Raw genomic sequence first — 26647 nt, forward strand, 5'->3', positions numbered from 1 at the left:
ATGCTCGCAGATCCTATCCTTAAGAATCATTTCCAGTAGTTTGCATACCACTGACATGAGACCCATTGGTCTATATTTCCCAGGTCTCTCCCAGTTACCTTTTTTTAAACAAGGGAACTACATTTGCCATTCTCCAGTCCTCCGGCACGCCCCCTTTGCCAAAGATAATTCAAAGATCATAGCGAATGCTCCTGCGATCTCTTCTCTCAATTCCCACAACAGCCTGGAGTGTATCATCTCCGGCCCTGGGGATTTACCAATCTTAATGTTTTTTAAGAAGATACAGCACTTTTTCTTCCTTAATCTCCACATTGTCCAGCACACAGGCCCGCTCTACTTCGACCTCATCCTGATCAAGATCCTTTACACTTGTGAATACTGAAGCAAAGTATTCATTTAGGACCTCCCTAAACTCCGCTTCCAGGCACATGTTGCCCTCTTTATCCTTTAGAGGTCCTGTCTTCGTTCTCGTCATCCTCCTATTCTTCACATACGCATAGAGCAACTTGGGATTCTCCTTAATCCTACATGCCAAGGCCTTCTCATGCCCCCTTCGAGCTCTCCTAAGTCCTTTCTTTAGCTCCTTCCTGGCTACCCTATAGTTCTCATAAACCCGTCCTACTTCCTGCCTCTTATATCGAAAATATGCTTCCTTTTTCCTCTTGACGAGTTGCCTCACGAGTTTCGTCAGCCACGGATCCTTTTTCCTAACTTTTTTTTCCCTTGCCTCAGTGGGGAAAAAAAAACCTATCTTGAACCCAGCTCAAGTGGTCCCTAAACTTCTCCCACGGTACTTTTGTGCTTTCCCCTTTGAACATTAGTTTCCAATTTACTCCACTAGTTCTTGACTCATCCCTTCAAAATTTGCCTTTCCCCAGTTAAGCACTTTACCATTTCGTCTGAATTTATCCTTTTCCATAGCTATGCTGAAGCTAAAGGAGCTGTGGACAGTCTCACCAAAATGCTTCCCCACCAAGTGGTCTGTCACCTGACCAGGTTCATTACCCAGAACTAGATCCGGTATTGCCTCTCCTCTCGTCGGCCGGTCCACATACTGTGTCAGGAATCCTTCTTGAACACACCTGACAAATTCAGCCCCATCTATCCCCCTTTCACTCAGGAGGTGCCAGTCAATATGAGGGAAGTTGAAATCACCCATAACTACTAACTCGTATTTCCTGCTCCAATCTAAAATGCCTGATTATCTGCTCCTCTGTGTCCCGAAGGCTATTTGGTGTCCTACAGACTACTCCCAGCGGAGTGATTGATCCCTTCCTGTTTCTGACTTCCACCCAGACTGACTCAGTGGACACTCCCTCTGCAGCATCCTCCCTTTCTATAGCGGTGATACTATCCCTGACCAGCAATGCCACTACCCTCCGTTTTTACTTTCCATCCTATTCCTTTTAAAACACCTGAACCCCGGGACCTGTATCATCCAATCCTGTCCTTCCTCCAACCAAGTTTCAGTAACGGCCACAACATCGTAGTTCCACGTATAAATCCATGCTCTAAGTTCATCTGCCCTGTTCCTAATACTCCTAGCATTGAAATAGACACATTTCAACACCTTTAACGGGCTACAATTATGATCTGTCCTCTGCCTGTCCTTCCTCATCAACTCAGAACACTTAGCATCATGCCCTGTCCTTCTACTTTAATCCGTGCACTCACATTCTGATTCCCACCCCCCGCCAAACTAGTTTAAACAACAGCTCCCCAACAGCTCTATCAAACCTGCCCGCCAGGATATTGGTCCCCCTGGGATTCAAGTGCAACCCATCCTTTTTGTACAGGTCACACACGCCCGAAAAGAGGTCCCAATGATCCAGAAATCTGAATCCCTGCCCCTTGCTCCAATCCCTCAGCCATGCATTTATCGTCCACCTCATTCTATTCCTATTCTCACTGTCGCGTGGCACAGGCAGTAATCCCGAGATTAGTACCTTTGAGGTCCTGCTTTTCAACTTCCTTCTTAACTCCCTGTAGTCTTCTTTCAGGACCTCTTCCCTTTTCCTACGTATGTCATTGGTACCAATATGTACCACGACCTCTGGCTGTTTTCCCTACCACCGCAGGATATCTTGGACGCGATCAGAAACATCCAGGACCCTGTCACCTGGGAGGCAAACTACCATCCAAATTTCTCTCCTGAGTCCACAGAATCGTCTGTCTGAACCACTGACTATAGACTCCCCTATCACTACTGCCTTCCTCTTCCTTTCACAACCCTTCTGAGCCACAGGGCCAGAATCTGTGCCCAAAGCACGGCCACTGTCGCTTCCCCTCTAGGTAGGCTGTCCCTCCCAACAGTACTCAAACAGGAGTACTTATTGTCAATGGGTACAGCCACAGGGGTACTCTCTAGTACCTGACTGTTCCCCTTCCCCCTCCTGACTGAGAGCCATTGATCGAGTGAATAATCAGAGGCTTTTTTTCCCGGAACTGTAATCTCTGGCACGAGAGGGCCTAGGTTTAAGGTACAAACAAGCTGGATGAACTCAGCAAGTCGGGCAACATCCGTTGACTGCTCATTTCAACGGATGCTGCCCGACCTGCTGAGTTTATCCAGCTTGTTTGTACGTGTTGATTTGACAACGGCATCTGCAGTGTACTTTGTGTTTACTATTTTTTAAGGAGTTATGTACCCCGCAACTGGGTTAGCAGACCAGCAGAATTGGAAGGATACGTTGGAGTCTGGTGGTACTGTAACTAAGGGTGCTTATTAGTAAACTAAGCAATACAGTATCAAAAATGCAAATATACATATAAAACAGGTTAGCAATAATTAAAACAGAAGCGTAGCAATAACAACCTACAGTAATAAACAAGCTCTATAAATGTCTAGGCGTAAATTAAATGTCATAAGAAAATATAGAGTTCAGTTTAGTCCGTGCTGAGGTAGTTGGTTGTTGTGTTGTTCTGGGGGTGGGGGGGAGGAGGGAGGGAGAGAGAGAGAGAGAGAGAGAGAGAGAGAGAGAGAGAGAGAGAGAGAGAGAGAGAGAGAGAGAGAGAGAGAGAGAGAGAGAGAGATTGAAAAGCTGCAGCCCGCAAACCTTCTGCTTTTTTCTTATTCCTTTGTACCGTTGTGTTCATTCGGTTATAACCCCGCCGTTCTCGGCTAGACCCTTCTTCCGTGGTGGACTCGTAACTCTGGCATGAGTGGACATACACACAAGTCCCCACCGGCCCTGCCGTCACACTGTGAGCTTGTTGACCGATTTCCTGATTCGGTCCTCTAAGTCCTCACCTTCCTGTGGGTGCACAACGCTCAGTCAGTGTCCACTGGTGTGTCTGAGGGGTGTCTCCCCAGACCTGTCTTATATCCCCATGGACAGGGTATCAGCCATCCATCAACTCAATATGTCGATGTCCATCAAACTAGGCCACTCCTGCTGTGTCCTCATGAATGTTAACGAGCAAAGAAGCGTCCTTGCAGCGAAAGGTAAACAATCAGTGAAGAGCCAAAATACATAAATCTCTCTCTCTCTCTCTCTCTCTCTCTCTCTCTCTCTCTCTCTCTCTCTCTCTCTCTCTCTCTCTCTCTCTCTCTCTCTCTCTCTCTCTCTCTCTCTCTCTCTCTCTCTCTCTCTCTGTTATCTGTAGCAGATGTCTCTACCTCTGTTCTTCATCTCTCTCTCATTAGCAGCATAGTTCCTAAGGGGGGTGGGGGGTTATCTCTGGACCCCATTTCCATCAGGTCTGTTCGGCACTCATAACACCCTCATCCTTCCAGGAATTTTCACCAGGGTGAAAATTAACAAGTAAAGCACACTACAGTGTCTAATATAATACAGAAGTTGTCATTAACTAAAAGAGTAACACAGACATACTTTCAACTTAACACCTGGATAAACAATCAGCAATTACATTGTCAGTTCCCTTTACATGTTGTATTTTAATATCGAATTCTTGTAACAACAGACTCCAACTTAATAACCGCCTATTTTTATTCTTCATGCGAGCCAAAAATACCAAGGGGTTATGATCAGTGTAAACTATCAATGGTCTCTGTGCCGAACAAATGTAGACCTCAAAATGCTGTAACGCCAGGATAAGTGCCAGTAATTCTTTTCTAGAGTGGAGTAATTTCTCAAGTGCACATTGAACCTATTAGAAAAATACGCCACTGGGTGTTCACTTTCATCCCCAGCTCTCTGCAGTAGGACTGCCCCTTCAGCCTCATCACTTCCGTCTGTTGCCAGGGAGAAGGGTTTCGAAACGTCAGGTGCTTTTAACACAGGGCGGTAACACAATATGTTTTTCAACTTCCCAAAGGCTTCCTGGCAAGGATTGCTCCTCACAAACTTTTCATCCTTCTGCAGCCTCCGCAGACAACGCCGCATATGCTCGTTGAGCCTTCCCTTTAAGTACACTTTGTAACAACACCACCCACTTATCTCTAGGCCACTTCTAGTTCGCGGCCACTTTTTCAAAATGCAAGAAGTACCGATCAATGTCCGTCTCCTCGAACGGAGGTACCAACCTAATCTCCTGACTAACGTTAAACATTTCCCCACGGTCTGCCCCGGTATCCACACGTTCCCATTTCTCCCTCTCGAACTGACGCTGCTTTTCTGTCTCCTCCACCTGCAACTTAATTCTCTCCAGCCTCATCTCTTCCAGACGTAACTGGACCTCCTCTTTCCCTCCAGGAAAGTGTTCTAACATCTCCGGCTTGAATATCTTCCTCGCGAAATAATGTTCAGCTATCTTACGTTGTATCTCAGCCTTCGTCATCCCTTTCTTAACCTCTTTGAGTTCCAACGTCTCCACTATATCCCACAATTCAGAATTCTTAGCCTTCTGTAAACCCAAAGGGTCCGGACTTAAAAGAAATTTGCCAACATCCATTTCTGCTGTTTGCCTCTCTGGTATTTCACACAACCAGTTCAGATTAGATTAATGGAAGTCTACACCGATTCACTGCACCCCCTTAATTTCTCTGTTGTTCATCTCTCTCTCTCTATCATTAGCAGTATAGTTCCGAAGGGGAGGTTATCTCTGGACCCCATTTCCATCAGGTCTGTTCATAACAAAGGTGCTTGGAAATAGGTACAGAGGAGATGTCAGGGGTAAGTCTTTTACGCAGAGAGTTGTGAGTGCGTGGAATGTGCTGCCGGCGCCGGTGGTGGGGGCCGATACGACACGGCTTTTAAGAGAATCCTGGATAGGTAGATGGAGCTTAGTAAAATAGTGGGTTATGGGTAACCAGTGGTATTTTCTAGGTTCAGGCCGTATTCGGCACAGCTTTGTGGACCGAGGTGCCTGTATTGTGCTGCAGGTGTTCTGTGTTTCCATCCGGTAAGGTAGAGCCCAGTGCGGAGGAAGGTATCCAGATCCGTCTCATTATCCAGTGTTGGGTTTGCAATTCATGCTTTTAAGATGAACCCCAGTTTGTATTTGTTCGGCTGTGTGAGATAGCAATTTTAATTGGCTCCATTACTTTGACACTGATACTGAACTTTGCATCATTTCAGTAACGATAGCTTATCCGGATGGTATTACAAACTGTTGTCAGTAATTCTCCTCTGTGCTGACCAGTGATTATGCATACCTTTCTCATTGCCAAGCGACCCTTTCCCGAAGTCAATTCATTCCAACTTCTTCCTTCACCAGATCCATTTATTTGCCCGTTGTATCGGTTAATTTTTGGAAGTGTGAACTTTTGAAACACCATTAAATTATATATTAAAACAACAAGGAACACAGCAAACTACTTCCTGCAATTATCTATCCAAGTCTGTCTTAAACGTAGCAACTGTGTCCTCCACGACCACTTCCTCAGCCAGCTCGTTACAGATACGTATCGCGTTTATATCTTTCCCTCTTAACATGTATCTCTTTTCCCTAAACCTGGATGCATTTTTATTTGAAGGCCGTACAATCCAGGGAACTTCCTTGTAAATCACCTCTACGCCCTTTCTATGGTGTCCACGTTCTTCCGGTAGTGAAGCAACCAGAATTCAGCACCGTTCTCCAAGTGGGTTTCTCACCAGGGTCCTTTCTAGCTGCAACATTGCATTCAGCTCCTAAACTCAGTCCGACGGTTGATGAAGGCCAATGCACCGGAGGCCTTCTCAACCACAGAGTCAAGTTTTGAGTGTTCTATGGACTCGGACCCAAAGATCTATCTGATCACCCGTACTGCCAAGACTCTTGCCATTCATGCTATATTCTGCCACCACCTACCTAAATGGGCAAGCACACACTTATCTGAGTTGAAATCTATCTGCCACATCTCAGCCCAGTTCTACATCCTATCGATGTTCTGCTGTAACATCTCACAGCCCTCCACATTATTCACAACATTCCAATCTTTCAGTCATCAACAAATTTACTAACCTATCCCTCTACTGCCTCATTAAGGTCATTTATAAAATCACAAAGAATAGGGGTCCTAGAGCACATTGCTAAGGCATACCTCTGGTCGGCGGCCTCTATGCAGAATATGACCCGTCTACAAACACTTTTTGCCTTCTGTTGGCAAGCCAGATCTGTGTCCACAAAACAATGTCCCCTTGGATCCCATGTCTTCTTACTTTGTCAATAATCCTTACGCGGGGTACCTTATCAAATGCCTTGCTGAAATCCATACACCTGCGGCTCTGCCGTCATCAATGTGTTTCATCGCATCCTCAAAAAATTCAATCAACTTCATAAGGCACGACCTACCTTTGACTTGCCATGCTGACTATTGGTAATCCGATTATGCCTCTCGAAATGTTCATAAATCCTGCCTCTCAGGATCTTCCGCATCAACTTACCAACCAGTGAAGTACGACTCAGTGAGCTATAATTTCCTGGGCTACCTCTACTCCCTTTCTTGAATAAGACCGCACATCTGCAATCCCCCAATCCTCCGGAAACCTCTCCTGTCCTCATTGACGATGTACACATCATCGCCAGAGGCTCAACAATCCCTTCCTTCGCCTCCCAAGGCAGCCTGCGATACATCTTGTCTGGTCCCGGCGACTTATCCCACTTGATTTCTAAAATCTTCAGCACATTCTCTTCCTTAGTATCTATATGCTCAGGCTATTCATTCCGCTGAGATCATCCGTACAATCGTCAAGATCTTTAACTGCAGTGAATGCGGAAGCAAACTTTCCATTAAGTACCTCTGCCATCTCTTCCGATTCCATACACACTTTTCCACTATCTCACTTGATTGGTCCTATTCTCTCACTTCTTATCCTATTGCTCTTCAAAAACTTGTAGAATGCCTCTGGGTTTTCCTTAACCCTGTCTGGCAAGGCCTTCTCATGGCCCCTTCTAGCGCTCCAAATTTCATTCATAAGCTCCTTCCTGCTTACCTTACAGGTTCTAGATCTTTATCATTGCCCTGTTTTTGAACTTTTCGTAAGCTCTTTTTTTCTTCTTGACTAGGCTTGCAACGGCCTTTGTATACCACGGTTCCTGTACCGCGTATGCTTGTACTTCCCACTGGTCGCGATGAATGGAACATAGTTAACCAACCTCCAACCTTCGAAATTTTTCCCCGAACCCTGTAACGTCCATCTCAAAACCTTATGTCCATCAAATTGAATAACTTATTAATATTTACTTATCATGGAATAATAAATTCCCTATGTTTCAACAGGACCTGCTTCCAATATCATTGTTACATCTGATGCCACCAGACTGACTGAGTACAGCGACACCGTCAGACTAACCTGCTCCGCAACAGGCACGGATGTCTCTTACCTGTGGCTTGAGGAGAATAGCAGGGTAATTCCTGGCGGCAGGATTGATCTGAATGAAGATAACAGCACACTCACTGTTTCTGGAGTGCTGCGGACAGACGGAAGTTTCACCTGCAGAGCAAGCAACTTGATTAACGAAATCACAAGCTCTCCGTTTTCTCTTGATGTCAACTGTGAGTGTCCCGAGACTCCGGTAGTTACATTTCATATCACACTTCCTGCGAGATACGGGGTTCCGTGAGTGTTTGAATACCTTAGTGATCGTTACCTGAGGTATAAAACACTATCGACTAACACTTGGAACAACTGAGCGGTTAATTGAGAGACGGATCCGGGTCTATCTCGGACGCTGGGGAATTAAAGTTAAAATTTTGAATTTCAAATCCGAGTTGCATTACGGCGGCGGTTAAACTACCATTATGTCGGTTCACTTCTGCAATTCAGGTGTAAGAGACATGCAGGATAGCCTGTTCTGTCCTGCATGGGTCTTCACACAAAACAATGTGTTTTGAACATTTCCAACGCCCACAGTTCAAAGGCAATTGTGATGTTCATTAAATCTGGATTTGACTCTGCTGAGTTTTGAGTATCACTTCAGTGCTATTCATTCATATCCAGATTATCTCTTCAAAGCTCTTATTCTGGTTTGATATTTTTTCAACTCAATGAACACTGATCTGAACTTGGTACAGTGAGGACAAAAATGTTTCTTTTTTCGACAAATGGACCATTGAATCTCCGGCGCTGTGTAAGGCCTTTTAGGGACTTTGATAATAATTCCGTACACCGGAAGGGACAGGGGAAGTCTTGAGTGTAAAAGTGTAAAACGCTCACAGTCCTTATCAGCCCCACAACCCTTCTGGCAAATGTCCATAGCTACAACTTGGAAGTTGGAAGTTGGAAGTTACAGCTTTTACAGCCACCGCTCCTCACAGATAGAGACTAAACCCAGAATATTGGAACTGAAAACGGGTCATACCATAACACGCTGTAAACTGGAGTGTCCCTATAATTGCACACGTGGTTAGTGACTTGACGGGATAGTGTGTGCCCACATGACATATGGCCCGAACCCTGATTAAATGAGTTATTGCATCTACACTTCAAGTTGCAGAGAGACGCTGGGTATTTTGTCTGGAAAGTTTCCCTGAACTCTTTCCCACAAAACGCACACATAGGGAAGTTGTACAAAGCGATACACTTATGACTGGCGTGCATTGTATTCAGTTTGGAGGAGGAGATGGGTTTTAGGATATGAGGTAACTGTGCAATTCATAGTTTCGTAAGACGTGGATAATCTGACAGTGTCCTGACTCTCCTCTTTCCCGCTCATGGCTTCCAGACGGATGCATTCGCCGGTGTGTAGGAACGCTTTCTCTGGTGGTGGGCTGTTCTTTCTCTTTCGCTGAGGAACTGTGCTGACACTTCCTGTGTAATTTGATGCAATCTCTTTTGTCCGTTTGTTTCAGACGGACCGGATCGTCCATATATCATCTCTCAGCCGAACTACTCTTTTCACTTTGCCGGCAGCACCATAAGTTTAACATGTTTCACAGAGTCCCGCCCCGGCGCTGTATTGAATTGGCAACTGAACGGTGCCCACCTACAAAGTGGGCGGAAGGTCATCCTCGACAACATCTCTGTGAGCCACACGGGGAAGTATACTTGTGAGGCCTATAACATGGTTACAAAAAGGAATAATGCCTCAACCACGCAAATCAATGTTTTCGGTAGGTAGTCCGTTCCTCCCTTGTTGAGGTCCAATAATTAATGGTGTTGGTGGAGACAGGCCCGTGGAATTCAACTAAATGCCTGAACCCGATTAGAATATCGTCTGGCAATATCATTTGACAACGGTGCATATTTATGAATAACAGTATTGATGAAGATGTGAATCGGATTTGATTCGGATTGCGTATTGAATTGCAAATGATTAATTGCTGAAGTTAAGACTGCAAGGCTATACAGCATAGGAAAGAGAATTAGACCATTTGGCCAATGGAGTCCGCTCCGCCATTTCATCATGGCTGATACAGCATTCTTCTCCGTGCCACTCACAAGCCGTTTCCGCATATTCTTTCATGCCCTGATCCATTAAGAATCTATCATCCTCAGCTTTAAACTTACATAACGACATGGCGTCTACAGCTGTCTAAGGAACATAATTCCCAGATTTACCGCATTCGATTGAAATCAATGCCCTTTCGTCTCCGTTCATAAAGGAACGCCATGCTATTCAGAGGTTGATCCTTCTGGTATTAAAATCTCCCACCATAAGGAACATCCTTTCCACATCCACTTCAATAAGTCCTTTTACAATTCGAAAGGTTTCCGTGAGTTTACCGAACAGTCTTCTGAATTCCAGTGGATGGTGTCCCAGAGCCATCAAACCCTCTTCTTAGGAAGAGCTGTTCAATCCTGGAATTATTTTGCTGAACTTTCTTTGAAACCCCTCTAGTTTCAATACATCCTTTTGACAAAAAGGGGCACAAAACAGATCACAATCCTGCAAGTGGGGCCTCACCACTGGTTTATAATGTTTCAGCATTGTCGCCTTGCTTTTATATTCCCGTACCCTGGTAATGAATGCTTTCATTGCATGACCTCTGATACCTGGGAAGTCCAACATATCGCCAGTGAATTCCACAGTGAGGGCTGATGCAGAATACTTACTCAGCTCGTCCACCAATTCGTTGTTGCCCAATACTACCTCTCCTCTCTCGTCTTCCAGCAGTTTGATATCCACTCTCGCTTCTCTTTTTACACTCCATGTATCTGAAGAAACTTTGCGTATCCTCTTTAATATGATTGGCTAGAGTGCTTTCGCATTCTTTACTAGAGTGTCTTCTTAATGACCTTTTAGTTGCCTTCTGCTATTTTTAAAAATCTTCCCAATCATTTAACATCCTATTAATGATTGTTCCTTTGTATCCTATCCTTTTCGCCTTTGTGTTAGCTTTGACTTATTTTGTTATCCATGGTTATGTCATCTTTCCTTTAGAATATTTCTTACTCGTCTGCCGTCACCCCTGCCAGTGTTCGTTTTCAATTAAGTGATTTTCTAATTCCTTTTAACTCATTGTAATACTGGTTCATCTGACTTCTGCTTATCCTTCTCAAATTTCAGGATACATTCGATTATATTTTGATCACTTACTCCAAAGTTTCATTATCCCTTCAGGTCCCCATTCAATTCTGGCTCATTGCATATAACACCCAGCCCCGAGCAGCCGACGTCTTACCGATATGTCTGTCCACAAGATCTCCACAAACCCTTCCAGCAATCTGGTTCCCATCCCCCTGCAACTCCAGTTTTGACCCTATCGTGCACCAACAATAACACTTCCCACAAGGATATTCAACAGTCCCCAGTTTAGGAGCAAACAGCCCCTTCTATACTGTCGCAACATCCCTGGAAGGAAACCCATGATCCTAATTCACATGGCCGTCCCTCCTCCGCCAACTCCTCAGCCACGTATTAAATACGAAATCTCTCTACTTTTGGCCTCAGCAGCAGGGGGCACGGGTAGCTTATTTTCACATGATCCACGGGACAATTAAACTATAGCCAAGTGCAATTCTGTATTAGTCTGTTTTGATAGATAATGTATATTCTTACTGCAGGAAAATCCAAGCATTGAGGAACATCTTAAACGGGAATAGGTTGCTCAACGTCCCCTTGCGTAACAACAGTAAAACATTAAACTCAGTGCCGTCGTTTAGTTCAAGCTGGATACCGTCGTGATATCGAAACACATAGGGATAAGAACTGGGGTGCCGACGATATTGAGTTGGCAGCATCCAAATATTATGTTCGTGATGTAGATAAAACCGCGTGTAAAGCAATTTTGATTTTAATTTTATTTACAGGGCCAGTGGCTGGGGTTGCTGTGGTGGCCAATAATCCCACTCCCCTGGAAAAACTCGATACCATCGCACTGAGTTGTGACGCGTCGGGCACTGTTCAGACACGGACATGGTTCAAGGATAATCAACCCATCCGGGAAAACGGCAGAATATTTACATCTACGGACAAGGCGAAACTGGTTATAATCAGTGTGACCATAAACGACACAGGGACGTACAAGTGCATCGCCAGCAACTCTTTCAGCAGTGGCGCTGGAGAGACCTACGTGCAAGTTTACTGTAAGTACACAGTTAGTCAACCGCTGCATTTGTATCGGAAATTACATTTATCAATATATGTTCTCATTGTTTCCTTCATCAGAGAAGTTCTGAACAGCCGGAATCCGCCACGATATTACTCTAATCAACGTCTATTTTTCATTTTATAAATGGACCAGAGAAGGTCAGAATTGTACCGGAGCGTCCAGTTGTGTCGAATATTGCGTCAAACCTGACATTAGCTTGTTTTGCTCTGTCAGTGCCCTGCGGTATATATGCATGGTACAACGGGAACAATCTCCGGCAGACAGGGCAGGAACTCACCCTTGTGTCAGTGAGCTTGGTTAACGTTGGTAGTTATACATGTCGAGTTACTAACGGCGGAGCAGTTATCTTACAAAGTGTACTTAGCGCACAAGATGAGTGAATGTGTCTCTCATTCGTCCATGTAAACCCGATGATCAAAGATCCAAACCATTTCCCTCTCACGCTCTCCTCACGCCCTACCTTCACTCCTTCTTCTAAATGGCTTACCAAAATCAAATAATAATTGACTTAAATAGATCCAATATCGAGACCAGCGACCAGAACGATCCGGAGCGTGGATCAATTATCATTTCTTAACTAAAGATGAGATTTCGCCATGTAAAATATATTCTTGTGTTCTGTTTTAGCACCAAAAACAGATAACCATTGTACCCTCACCACTGTGCTGATCGTGGGCATTGTACTTGGTTTACTTGTCATGAGCCTCGTTGGAGGATTCAGTGGATGGCTGTTCGCAAGAAAAACTGGCAGGTAAATGCATTTCCTTCCGAATTTCGTTCCTACCTTTAATGATTGCATGGGAATTTCGGCAGAAAACATTGTTGCTCGGAGCAGGGTCAATCTATGGACAAAATCAGCATTCTGCCTTCACGGCGAAGTTGTCTAATTTTTGTCTAATTATCCCATCTGTCGATCCAATCGAGCTGGACTGGTACAGGGCATCCGATAACTGTAGAAACCCTTCGGATTTATTTTCACCTTAGTTGCCAAAGCATCCTTTTATCTTCCTTTAGTTTTTCAAATTTCTTTCTTAAGATTCTTCCTACATTCGTTATATTCTTCGAGCACCTCATTTACTCCATGCTGACTATATTTATTGTAGATATCTCTCGTTGTCGTAACAATATTGGATATTGGACATTTCCAATATCCCTTGAAAATCATGGCTCTCTCAAACTTTTAACCATTCATTTCAACCTATCAGTATCATAAAGATTCTGTACCCTCAAAATTTCCCCTTTAAATGACTGCCATTTGTCTATTACATCCTTCCCATAAAACAAATCGTCCCAATCCACTCCTTCTAAATCCTTTCGCATCTTCTCAAAGTTAGCCTTTCTCCAATCAAACATCTCAACCCCGGGCCCAGTCCTAGCTGTCTCCATAATTATATTGAAACTAATAGCATTGTGATCATTGGACCCGAAGTGCTCCCCAATACATACCTCCGTCACCTGACCTATTTCATTCTCTAACAAAAGATCCAAAACTGCCCCTTCTCTAGTTGGTACCCTCTATGTATTGCTGCAAAGAAACTATCCTGCACACATTTTACAAACTCCAAATTATCCATCCCTTTTACAGTATGGGCTTCCCAGTCTATCTGTGGAAAATTAAAATCTCCCAAAATCACGACCCTGTGCTAACTACAAATATCTGCTAACTCCTTGCAAATTTGCTCCTCCAATTCTCGCTCCCCATTCGGTGGTCTATAATACACTCCTTTAAGTGTTACTACACCTTTCCCATTCCTCAATTCCACCCAGATAGTCTCCCTAGATGAGCCCTCTAATCTGTCCTGCCAGAGCACCGCTGTAATATTTTCTCGGACAAGCAACGCATCGCCACCCCCTCTCGTCCCTCCGATTCTATCACACCTGAAACAACGAAATCCAAGAATATTTAGTTGCCAATCACACCCCTCCTGCAGGCATGTTTCACTAACAGCTACAACATCATATTTCCAGGTCTCAATCCATCAATCCTTCACGGCGAAATTGTCTGTCCGAAATTTGAACATTTGTCTTAAAAAGGTTTGTGTTCAGCAATATATCTGTAAACAGCATTAGCTGTCAAAAGGTCTAAAGCATTTTTGTCTACTTACCCCATCTATTAATGATATCGAGCTGGATTTTACAGGGCATCCGAGTAACCGAAGTGTATTAAGGACTATCTAGAAAGAATCAAATGGAGTTATAGGAGCCATTCTCATTCGGTGCATCAGCGCAGGAAAATAAGTTTCTGACGAATTATTTTCTTGTCCTTTGTTTCAGTTTATTCAGGATCAAAGATCCACCGAAATGCAAAGATGGCACGGGCAGAAATCCCGGAAGGAAAAGTGAGTGAACTCCGTTTCAACTGTTCTAATACTGAGTCCAGGGGAATCTTAACATTTGATTTTAAACTTCTGCTGCAGATTACAATATCAGCGAAGTAATGGGGCGGTAGTTCATGCAACTTAATTTCTCTTCATATTGATCAATATCGGCCCTCAATTCCTGGTTCCGGCGATTGGTGGGAAGGGAGCTCATGCTATCAATGGCTTTTTCTTCTGGACCGGTTTGACGTCTGCTGTGTTCAGCAAAGCCTCCTGACGCTCTGCACCCTTGTGCCATATATGTTTTGTTTCCTCAGGCGCCTTCGATACAAAGACCGTAAACTCATCGGAATATTATGAAAATGTCCAAATGGATGAACAGGTTGGATGTTTGAATTATGTCCGTGATCTCAGTCATTTCTTTGCTAAGAGAAGATAATAACATCAGTAATGTGATGGGTAGCGTCCATCGGGCCCTTCGGCACAGACTGGGCATTTAACACCATCGATCCCGGATCTTATTTTCCGTTAATGGAGAAACAACACATTATATTCCGCAAAGTAGACCCAAGCCTGATGGCATGAACATCGACCTGATCCCACCAGTATTTCTGTTCACTTCTCTCTTCTTCTATTTTCCACTCCGGCCTCTTACCTCTTCTCCTCACCTGCCCATCAACTCCCTCCGGTGAAACCTCCCTCTTCCCCTTCCCCTGTGGCACACTCGCCTCTGCCATCGGATCACTGTGGTTAAGAAGGCGTATGGTGTATTGACCTTCATCAATCGTGGGATTGAATTCAGGAGCCGAGAGGTAATGTTGCAGCTATATAGGACCCTGGTCAGACCCCACCTGGAGTACTGTGCTCAGTTCAGGTCACATCACTACAGGAAGGATGTGGAAACCACAGAGATAGTGTAGAGGAGATTTGCAAGGATGTTGCCTGGATTGGGGAGCATGCCTTATGGGAAAAGTTCGAGTGAACTCGGCCTTTTCTCCTTGGAGAGAAGGAGAATGAAAGGAGAGCTGATAGAGGTGTACAAGATGATGAGAGGCATTGATCGTGTGGATAGTCAGAGGCTTTTTCACAGGGACACAGGTTTATGGTGCTGGGGAGTAGGTACAGAGCAGATGTCAGGGGTAAGTTTTTTTTTTTTACTCAGAGAGTGGTGAGTGCGTGGAATGGGCTGCCGGCAACGGTGGTGGAGCCGTATACAATAAGGTCTTTTAAGATGCTATTAGATAGGTACATGGGGCTTAGTAAAATTGAGAGCTATAGGTAAACCTAGTATATTCTGAGGTAGGGACGTGTACGGTACAGCTTTGTGGGAGGAACGGCCTGTATTGTGCTGTAGGTTTTCCATGTTTCTATTTTTTGCCTTTTCGTCAGCCTTTCCCGCATTCACACTCATTAGGCCTCACCTCCCAGCCAGTCCTCATTCCACTCGCCACCATTTTTTCCAGCCGTCTTCCTACCTCCTTCCCAGCCCAGTGGAAGGGTCTCTGCACAAAAGGTAAACGGAGTAATGAATTCCATTAATGCTGCCCGACACTCTTGAGTTCCTTCGGCATTTTGTGTGTCAGTTTCCAGCACCTGCAAAATTTCCCCAGAATTCCCCAGAATCTGTAATTCCTGAGTGATGCAAAATCATATATTAAAGTTGCTGTAATATATTTCATGAGTCTTTAGAAATGTCCGATCAATGTGAGTATCTCCACACACACACACACACACACACACACACACACACACACACACACACACACACACACACACACACACACACACACACACACACACACACACACACACACACACACACACTCCATGGTCAGGTTTGCACATTTCTGTCTGTGGTCAACAGTGATCTCTGTGAGCGTTGAAGAGAAACAGCAGCTTACGGTAAACATCCTGAGGCCGCGAGTCCGCCACCTACACGTTCTGATTCAGACTTATGTCTCAAGAGGAATGGGACGGAACGCGAATCACTCCTCAGGTAATATTCATCATGCTCCTGTGTGACTGAATGTTGCCGAATGGTTTCATGACATTCAGAAACATTCCTGATGTCAGAGACAATATATATTCCACTCGCACTGAATCAGAAACACGCGGTGCATCGAAAGTTGAACGAGGCAATATTGCCCCAAGCACTAACTAATGTGATACATTGATACTCCCGGGGTTTATAAGCGAAGAGTCAGAATTCAATTGCTGTGAACTTGATTAAACGTCACAATAATTACACGTAATCTTCTCTTTCCAGGGCGCAAGTATCAACGCGCAGGATGAAAACTCCACTTACACGGTAAGGGAAGCATTCGCGTCAATCCCTTTTTGAAGTAATTGTTTCCACTTCAGAACCGGAAGTGAGACTCTCGACAGCGTGAATGTCGAAGTTTCAGCAACGGGCGGGAAAGAGAAATGGCGGAGGAACTCATTAAGTATCACGTGTTCGCTTTCACTGTTGAAGACACCATCAGTATGACAGTGTCAGGACACGGAAGTGGTTGCAACCACAATAATAAGCAGAAAATGCACGGCAATCTGGAAGGTGGATAAATGACCTGGGGTGAATGGATGAGATTGACTGCACGCCAGGGGTCTGAAATAGGCCTCTGAAGTGGTTCAAGAGGAATTAGTACTCATACCATCTTTGGATTGTTTTGGAGGATTGGAAATTTGTAAACATCACTCCGCTCTTCTTGAAGAAAGGGAAGCAAATGACAGGAGTTAATACACCTGTTAGCTTGAGGATAATTTAATGACTCTGAGCCCTCTGTGTACTGCCGTTTTGAAGAATGAAAGGGTGACCTCATTGAAAGATGAACAATTGGAAGACCTACACTGACTGGGCGTGGAGCGATTTTCTCAACGTGAGGGAGGGGGGTGCTGGTCTGGGACCAGAGGGCGGTGCTATGGAATGCATGGTATGGAATGGATGGTGTGAGTACTAATTCCTCTACTATGGAATGCAGTGAACCCTTCAGAAGAGAGCGATGAGGAGGAATATCTTTAGCCGAAGTGCGGTGTATCTCTGTAATTTGTTTGTCCCTTATGGATCTGGGGACAAAGGCCCCGGGTTACGCGAAACAGCGTTGATAGTTTCAAGTATTGCAGACTGAAAGCAGATGTTTGGGGTTGGGAGGGAAAATCCCTCCGTCATTATAGAATGGTGGAGGAGGCCAATGGACTGAAGGGTCTAATTCCTCTCTTGTGTTTTATGCTCTTGTGAACTTATAGTGCTTCCTACGATATTTAAAAATCATAATTCTGTCTCTGATCCTCTTTTCATCATGTCCCGACTGTTCCGTGTTTCTTTAAGACACGAATTGTTAAGAATGCGCAGGTCCTTTTCAATGTTCTTCTATTTCTCCTCTGACATATAAATGCTTTTGGTAATATTTTTTGCTAATCCTGATGATTTCCTCGCGTTAACAGGGTCTCATCCTGGAGTATCGATCTATTTACGGTGATCTGAAGAGGTATGTGAACCGAATATGGAGCTGACGACACATAATGTCACTTGTAAAGGAAAGGTATTCACTAATTTCAAGCCTCTGGGCCGTGCAGGGTCATGGTTGTGAGCGTGTCATAGTCACCCTGAGAATAGAAGTTTAGAGACAAGTAACAGTGCAAGACTGGAGTCAGGCGGCATCGCACAGTGGTATATCGATATTGAAAGGAACGATTTTCCTGGACCTATAGCGATATAAAAAATATTCATTGCGGTTGCATTGTCACAATGTCAGACACAGATTCTGAAATCATCACTCGTATTTGCCCTCACCAGCAGCGGCACTTTCGGGTTGCTGACGTAGTCAACGTTAATTGTGAATTGTTTCCGCAGCTGACGTCACTGGTGAACGGAAGCAGATGGTTGGAACGTGAATCGGCACAGAGAAAGGACAACCGTCGAGGATAAATCCACCGTTGAAGATGGCTATTTTTTTCTTTGTAATCGTTCTCCAGGTCTCTATTAAACCTCTTCCGCGTTTCCCGGCCTCACGACAAATACATAACAAAAGATTTTGTCTCGTTTCCGTCGCAGCAGCTTAGTTCTCTCGCATCAACCCAGACTGGTGCTTGGGCGTTTAAGGGGATTTCCATAAAATGACCGCTGTTCGAATCCCTATCCCGTCCGTACTCTATTATCACCAAGTGTTCAGTTGTGAATGAGCTGCAATCTTTGATCTATATAGCAAAATTACCCTACCGCATTGCCCTCTATGGTTCTGAGCTTAGTGTAGCAATCTCAGAGTCTCTTGAAAGTCCCATTGTATCGGCCTTCGCTCGCCACTCACCCATCACTCTCTGTATGAAAAACGTACCCCTGGCATCTCCTTGTACCTACGTCTGAGCACAATAAACCTATGCCCATCGTGTTCGCCATTTCAGCCCTGGGGAAAAGCCTCTTGCTTTTGCACGATCAATGCCTCTCATTATCTTATAGACATCTATCAGGTTACCTCCCATCCTCCGTCGCTCCAAGGATAAAACGAAAATTTCGGCTGAACCTATTCCCGTAAGTCATGTTTTTCAATCCAGGCCATAGCCTTGTAAATCTCTTCTGTTAATCGGGTTTGTCATCGGTCGCTGAAAGGCCCGAAGTGATGACTCCGCGCTTTATGGCTGAATAATAAATGCAATAAAATGGAAAACGGTGCTGAAACCCTGAGTTGACTCCTGATTGATGCGTGAATTGGCACAGTGAATGGTTATCAATCCGAGACATTGATCCAGCCCCCCTTTCCAATGTTCCTATACGCCGAAATGTGACGTCGCTTCTTATTTGCAGAATGCTGATTGATCCCGTAGTTTGATCACTTCATGTGGTTGTTTCATCAGTCTCCCTCGTGTCGATGTTTCACTGTAATCTAGTGAAATGATTTTTTTTTAACCTGTATCTCCGCAACAAAACATCAGATTGAAGGCCATATGTCAGTGCTGATGGATTTGGTGCTGATTTTAAATTTGATCCAGGCACCCAGATCCAGCTGTTATCATTTAGATAGCTGAGTGAGATGCAGAGAGGGTTAACAGTACGGGATAAGGTTCTCGGGTTCTGGTGGTAAGGGAAGTTGGCTGATTTTCCAATATCATTGTGTGTTGATACATTACACAGAGAGCTTATTCTCTCCTCTGAGACATAACTCAGCGAGAAATGGTCACCAAGGGAAGCAATTTCCAGAGGAATTTTTCATCAAAGAGTGGTGCGGATTGTTTGTTCTTTTAAGGGATGGGTCTGGGTGTTGTTGGCAAGGCAGGAATTTATCACCACCCCCCTCTTAACAATGCCCTCACTGAGAGGATTGTGTTTGGGTCTCTCAAACATTCATTTCCATAAGATGTATTTTATATATTGTACATATATATCATATATCCATATTTGCCACAGATCTGACAGAAGGCTTCACCCAAACCGGGTTCAAACTTACAATTTGTCCCGACAACAAATAGGTACGACAAGTGAAAATATGATCTACACATGTGCAGGGCCATGTCCCCCAAGGACATTGACTGTTCCATTGAGGGAGCAGACAGGTTCAGAGTTTTGGAAGGCGATAGGGGCCTGGGAGGGTTACCGAGACAGTGAGGGGGAGTAGCAATTGATATGGATACAGAGAGAGAGTGTATGTAGAGGACAGAAGGCCATAGAGAAACGGGGAAGGGTATAGTGCTTGAAGAGGGACAAAGAAACAGAGAAGGTCTGGGGTCTGGAGGAGGCTCCAGATTGCAGATGCGGGGCAGGAGCGGGGTTAACAGTCCGGGAGCTGTGTAGTGGTGCAGGTGGTATTGGGAGAAGTCTGTGGTTACAGAGAAACAGATGGGTTTTGCTGCAGGAACACTCATAGTGTCGGATGGGCGTGGGGGCAAGATGTCTAAAGAGACAGAGAGGGTGTGCACAGACTGGTTCCGGTTCCAGAGTGGGAGTGGTGTAGAGGTTGGAATATCAGAGACAGGGAAAGTGCCCTTCATTTTGTACAGTTCCTATTTTTAAAACGTTCTGAAGTTGTTTTATCTCCATTAATATTCATAAATCATTATGCCATTTATGTCCACTTATTGATGTTCCTCTCAGGGAGATGGTATATAAACATGAAGACACTCGTTCAGTGCACCCGGAACAGTACCTCTCCTCCACCGTCAGATATATGAATGGTCTCTGGACCCATGAATACTACCGCAACTTTTCTTCTCGTTTTGATATATTATTTATTTTATGCTTCTTATCCTAGTTCATAGACACAGTTATCTATTGCTCTGATCTCCGCCTGAAAACAGCAGATTGAATGACATATGTCATGTAATGTACATGCATATTCAATTTTTAAAGGGTGGGGGGTGTGATGCGCAAACCAAGCTAACATGGTCCACAGTTGACCCCCCTGTGAACTATGCTGCTAATGAGAGGACAGAGAAGGGGGGGGGGAGGAATCCCACGCAGATGAGAGAGAGAGAGAGAGATGATTTAATGTTATGGCTCCTTAGCTAATTGTTTACCTTTGCTCCAAGGATATTTTCCTTGCCTGCTTGTGAGATTCTTGCAGAGACAGCAAGGCGGGACCGGGGCCTCATGGTTCCCTGCAAGGGAAGATAAAAAGCGGGTCTGCGAAGATGCAGGCAGACACAACAGGGAGACACACCACGGGACACTGAAAGAGCGTTGTGCACCCACGTGAAAGTGGGGATTTGGAGGATCGATCAGAGGCTCACATTGTGTGAAGGTACGACGGGTAGGGGGCTTGTGTGGTGTTCCACCCTTGCCTGGGTGACAGGTCTACCACTGAAGAACGGTCGTGCCTGGCATGATACAGTTGGTGACTGTAGCAGGAAGACAACGGGAAGATGAACGGCAACAGCATCACCTCTCTTTCTCTCTGTCTCTCTCTCACCCCACCTCTTTCTCTCTCCAACGTTACACCCGAACAACTTCGAACTAAACTGAACTGAAATGAACTCTTCACCATCGTAAGACTATCCATTTACCCCTAGACTTTGAAAGAGCTTGTTTTTGATTCTTATTTCCACACTTCTGTATATATCATTGCTAACCTGTTTCATATGTTTGCATTGTAGTATTGTATTATAAATATTAAACTATAGGCCACAAAACCCATCCACCAGCAAATTTCCTTTGCAAGTTAATTCCACACACACACACACACACACACACACACACACACACACACACACACACACACACACATACACACACACACACACACACACACACACACACACACACACACACACACACACACACACACACACACACACACACACACACACCACCCCCGGATGCTGGCATTGAACCCGCTACTCGGGAATCCCCTTCAATACATAATCTGATAATTCCTCGTACAAACGCCCGGCGCCCTGCAGGAGGACCAAACACACAATGCTGGAGGATCTCGGCAGGTCCAGCAGCACCTGTGGACTATCAACGCTGTAGGGCGAGACCCTTTACCAGGACTAGAAAGGAAGAGGACAACAAACCAGAATAAGAATAAGGGCGGAGGGGTCGTCGGGTGAACTTAAAGGGCAGTGATGGTGATATCAGCGGTGACCATGTTGTTATTCAAACCCAGCTAGCGAGTAATGCCTGAATCTGGTCCGTCCCCGTGAAGCATCAGGGTCACCAAAACTGGGTCCTGACATATTCGCAGAGATTGAGGAGTCAACAAGGAAATAGGGCGAAAAATTTCAATATAAAATTGAATAAGAATGAAAATGTTTTACAAGGTAAAACCTGCTATGCCTCGTTAATTTTTCCTGAAGGGAGTGTGCAGACTATCGCCTCTCCGTGGAGTCCCAAAAATTGTCTTGGGGACAAAAGTGACGTTTAATCGCCTTTTCCTTCATCTTCCTTGCTGACCTTTGCCCTCAGGTCGAGATTGGTTGTTAAATTGGGAGTGGGGCAGTTGGTAGTGGTGGGAGTGGTGGTCCGGAGATTCCCGGAGGATGGTAGAATCTGTGCTGCATCCTATAGTCTGTGCACACATCGGCCATTATGTGCCGCTGGTGGGGGTTGGGAACTTGCACGTTGTAAATGCATTCGTTCGTTCTATGGCAGAGTCTAATACTACACAGTCTGCTAATAATAGATAAGTCAGTGTGATGAGCAAACCAAGGCAACATGGTGCAGAGTTGACCATCCTGTGAACTATGCTGCTAATGAGAGAGTGAGAAGGGGATGGGGAGAATCCCGCGCAGATGAGAGAGAGAGAGAAACATGCTTTAATATTAAGGCTCCTTGGCTGATAGTTTAGCTTTGCTTCAAGGACACTTTATTTGCCTGCTTGTGAGATTCTTGCAGAAACAGCAAGGCCGGACCGGAGCCTGATGGACGGCCGGTTCCCTGCAAGGGGAGATAAAAAGCAGGTCTGCGAAGACGCAGGCTGACACACCAGGGAGACACTCCACGGGACAATGAAAGAGCGCTGTGCACCCACGTGAAGGTGGGGATTCGGAGGATCGATTCGGGGGTATCGATCAGAGGCTCACAGTGTGTGAAGATGCGACCGGTGGGGGCTGGTTTGTCTGTCCACCCTTGCCTGGGTGACAGGTCTACCACTGAAGAACGGTCGTGCCTGGTATGATCACAGTTGGTGACCGCAGCAGGAAGACAACGGGAAGCTCGACTGCAACGGCATCACCTCCCGCTCTCTCTCTCTCTCTCTCTCTCTCTCTCTCTCTCTCTCTCTCTCTCTCTCTCTCTCTCCTCTCTCTCTCTCTCTCTCTCTCTCTCTCTCTCTCTCTCTCTCTCTCTCTCTCTCTCTCTCTCTCTCTCCAACGTTACACCCGAACTACCTCGACCTAAACTGAACTGAACTCTTCACCATCGTAAGACTAATCATTTACCCTAGACTTTGAAAGAGCTTGGTTTTGATTCTTATCTCTACACTTCTGTATATATCATTGCTAACCTGTTTCATATATTTGCATTTTATAGCACTGTATTACTAAGTTTACTAATAAACACTATTAGTTACAGTAATACCAGACTCCAAAGTGTATTCCATTTCTGCTGGTTCGGTAAACCGGTCACGGTGTACGTGACACTGCACAGGGTCTAACACTACACAGTCTGCTAATAATAGATAAGTCAGAAATACGAAACAGTTCTGCAAGCAGTTGCAATTGAACCTGAAATACGGTCAAAACAACCATTCCTCTTCAATCGATCACTCCACCCACACCCCCCCCCCCCCAAGAACGCGGTGAACAAAATATACAATGTTTCACACAACGATGTAAATAATCGCTTGTTTTTCAATCGTGGTTGGAGATTCTACTAAGTATAATACCCATACTGCACCCAGGTCCCTCTCAACCCACTCTCAAGCATTGAATCAGTTCCATAGGAATATAATATCTATTAAACTATAGTCCACACAACCCATCCCCCAACATGTTTCCCTTGCACGTTGATTACCCCCCCCCCCCCCCACACACACACACACACCACACACACACACACACACACACACACACACACACACACACACACACACACACACACACACACACACACACACACACACACACACACACATGTTGGGATTGAACCCGGTACTCGGGAATCCCCTTCAATAAATAATCAGACAGTTCTTTGTATAAACGCCCAGCGCCCTGCAGGAGGACCAAACACACAATGCTACAGTGACACGGCATGTCCAGCAGCACCTATTGATGCTGTAGGGAGAGACCCTACACCAGGACGAGAAAGGAAGGAGACAATAAGCCAGAATAAGAAGAAGAGGTGAGCGGTCGTCGGGCAAACTGAAAGGTCCGTGATGGTGATATCAGCCGTGACCGCATTGTTGTTCAAACCCAGCTAGCGAGCAGTGCCTGGATCCAGTCCGTTCCCCGTGAAGCAGCAGCGTCACCAAAACAGAGGCCCGGCACGCAATCGCAGTGATCCCAGGAGCCAACGGGGGGATGTGGTGAAAAATTCAAAATGAAATTCAATCAGAATGAAAATGTTTTACAAGGTGAAGCCGGCAATGCCTCGTTCTTCTTTCATGAAAGGAGTGTGCAGCGGGAAAGACTGTCGGCTCTGTCTGGAGTCCAGAAGATTATCTTGTGGTCAAACGTGACGTTTCATCTCCTTGTTCCTCATTTTCCTTGCTGACTTTTGCCATCAGGGCGAGAACGGTTAAGGTGGTGCTGGGGTAGTTGGAAGTTGGTGGAAGTGGTGGTCCGGAGTTTCTCGTAGAATAGTCCTGGTAGGATACTATGCTGCATTCTATAGACTGTGCACACATCGGCCATTACGTGCCAGTATTGAGGGAAGGGAACTTGCATGTTGCAATTGCATGCGCTTGCTCTGTACTAGGGTCTAACACTACACAGTCCGCAAAAAATAGATATGTCAGAAATACGAAACTGTGGCAATTATCTCCTAGAGCAAACACGAGGAAATCTGCAGATGCTAGAAATTCAACCAACACACACACAAAATGCTTGTGGAACGCAGCAAGTCAAGCAGCATCTGAAAGGAGAAGAACTGTCGACGTTTCGGGCCGAGACCCTTCGTCAGGACTTCCTAATTACTTGCTAATAGGTTTTTCCAGCGGTTCACAGAACAATACCTCCATCGATCACTAACCCCCCCCCCCCCCACAGTCCAGTTTATGGTGAAAAACATACAAACAGTTTTGCGGATCCATGTAAGTAATAGCTTGTTTCTCCATCAGGACTGTCGGCTGTACTACATAGAGTATATACACCTCACCGAAGTCATTCTGAACACACCATCAAGCATTGAATTAGTTCCACAGGGTTGTAGTAAACAGTACAACATGGGCCACACACCCATCACCCAGCAAGTTTCCTGCAACTCGGCTCGTTTCCCATGTATGTGCTGAATGTATATCACACACACAAACACACACACACACACACACAAACACACACACACACACACACACACACACACACACACACACACACACAAACACACACACACACACACACACACACACACACACACAAACACACACATACACACACACACACACACGACACACACACACACACACACACACACACACACACACACAAAGATTTTCTTGCTGGCTAAAGTGACGTTTAATCGCCTTTTTCCTCATCTTCTTTGCTGACCTTCGCCCTCTGGGCGAGAACGGTTGTTAGGTTGGGTGTGAGGTATTTGGTAGTGGTGTGAATGGTGGTCTGAATGTTCTCGCAGAATAACCCTGGCGAGTAACCGTGCTGCATTCTATAGACAGTGCACTCCTCGGCCATTCTCTGCTGGTGCTGGGGACGGGAAGCTGCATTTTGCAATTATATTCGTTTGTTCTGTAGCAATGTCTCTAACTATAGAGTCTGCTAATGAAAGAAAACAGAATGGGTAGCTGTGGTCATCATTTCCTCATGTTTTTTCAGCAGTTGTAATTGAACCAGAAAAAAAGGTCAAAGCAACTCAGTATCTCCTCTATAGAAGATAGAACGTACAGCACAGTACAGACCCTTCGGCCAACAATGTTGTGCCGACCCTTAAATCCTCCTTCCATATTAACCCCATCTTACATTCCTCAAAATACCTGTCTAGTAGTCTCTTGAAGTTCACTAGTGTTTCTGCCTCCACCACTGTCTCAGGCAGTGCATTCCACGCATCACCACCACTTGTAAGCGTGGGCAATCCTGCTTACAAGCATCGGGCACAAAACGTCCCTCTGTGACAGAGGCAGATAAACCAGCACGTTTCTCCATTATTTTAGCTTCAGAGTTGAAATGCTCCGGCAAACATTGGACATTATTCGCGGTTGACTTAAATGATCATCTAAATCAAATTGGTATTAAAATAAATCCGGTATTTTGATTTATAACAATGTCTCTGCCATAATGTGGACATTGAGACCAGACCCAAAATCCAGACACAGACACTGAACTATCAGGAACAGGACTAGGCGTCAGAAGGAAGCAGGGAAGATAAGAAGAAAGGACGCTGGACATGACACCGGCCCCGAAAGAGACAAGGACTCCGGGCCTAGGATAGGACCTGACTAGGATAATAAACCAGGACATGGAACTGGGAACTAGGAGCCTGGGCTTGGGCTCCGAGACAGAGGACTGGACAGAGGACCCAGAACCTGGGTCTTGAGCCGGGCTCGGACTCCTGAACCCAGCGAGGACAAGGCTCCAGGCAGAGCTGAGGAGAGGCGGGGCAAAGCTCCAGGCAGAGGCAAGGTGAGGCAAGGCTCCAGACAGAGAATAGGCGAAGCGAGGCAAGGCTCCAGGCCGAGCCAAGGCAGGGCTCCAGGCCGAGGCAAGGCGAAACGAGACAAGGCTCCAGGAGGAAGGTGAAGGGAAGGGACACAGGAAGGGTGTTTGGACAGGAACACTCCAGCAGCCAGAAGCTGAATTCCTGAAGCTATTTATGAGGCCAGCCCAAACACGAATCAGCTGCCTCAACAGAAGCTGA

At 45.4% G+C, this 26647-nt stretch overlaps 1 protein-coding gene across 1 annotated transcript in view; it reads left to right on the forward strand.

The window, feature by feature from the left end:
• The window catches only part of LOC140724054 (pregnancy-specific beta-1-glycoprotein 11-like), a 23603-nt gene extending 5897 nt beyond the window's left edge, over window positions 1–17706 (forward strand). Inside the window, exons 3-10 of the mRNA XM_073038539.1 lie at window positions 7604–7879; window positions 9176–9436; window positions 11577–11852; window positions 12506–12629; window positions 14153–14217; window positions 14514–14578; window positions 16463–16504; window positions 17638–17706. Coding sequence (XP_072894640.1) covers window positions 7604–7879; window positions 9176–9436; window positions 11577–11852; window positions 12506–12629; window positions 14153–14217; window positions 14514–14578; window positions 16463–16504; window positions 17638–17706 — 1178 coding nt within the window. The remainder of the gene's footprint in view (window positions 1–7603; window positions 7880–9175; window positions 9437–11576; window positions 11853–12505; window positions 12630–14152; window positions 14218–14513; window positions 14579–16462; window positions 16505–17637) is intronic.
• The last annotated feature ends 8941 nt before the right edge of the window (window positions 17707–26647 follow it).

This window comes from Hemitrygon akajei, unplaced genomic scaffold (genome assembly GCF_048418815.1).
Source record: "Hemitrygon akajei unplaced genomic scaffold, sHemAka1.3 Scf000155, whole genome shotgun sequence".
Classification (NCBI taxonomy): Eukaryota; Metazoa; Chordata; class Chondrichthyes; order Myliobatiformes; family Dasyatidae; genus Hemitrygon; species Hemitrygon akajei.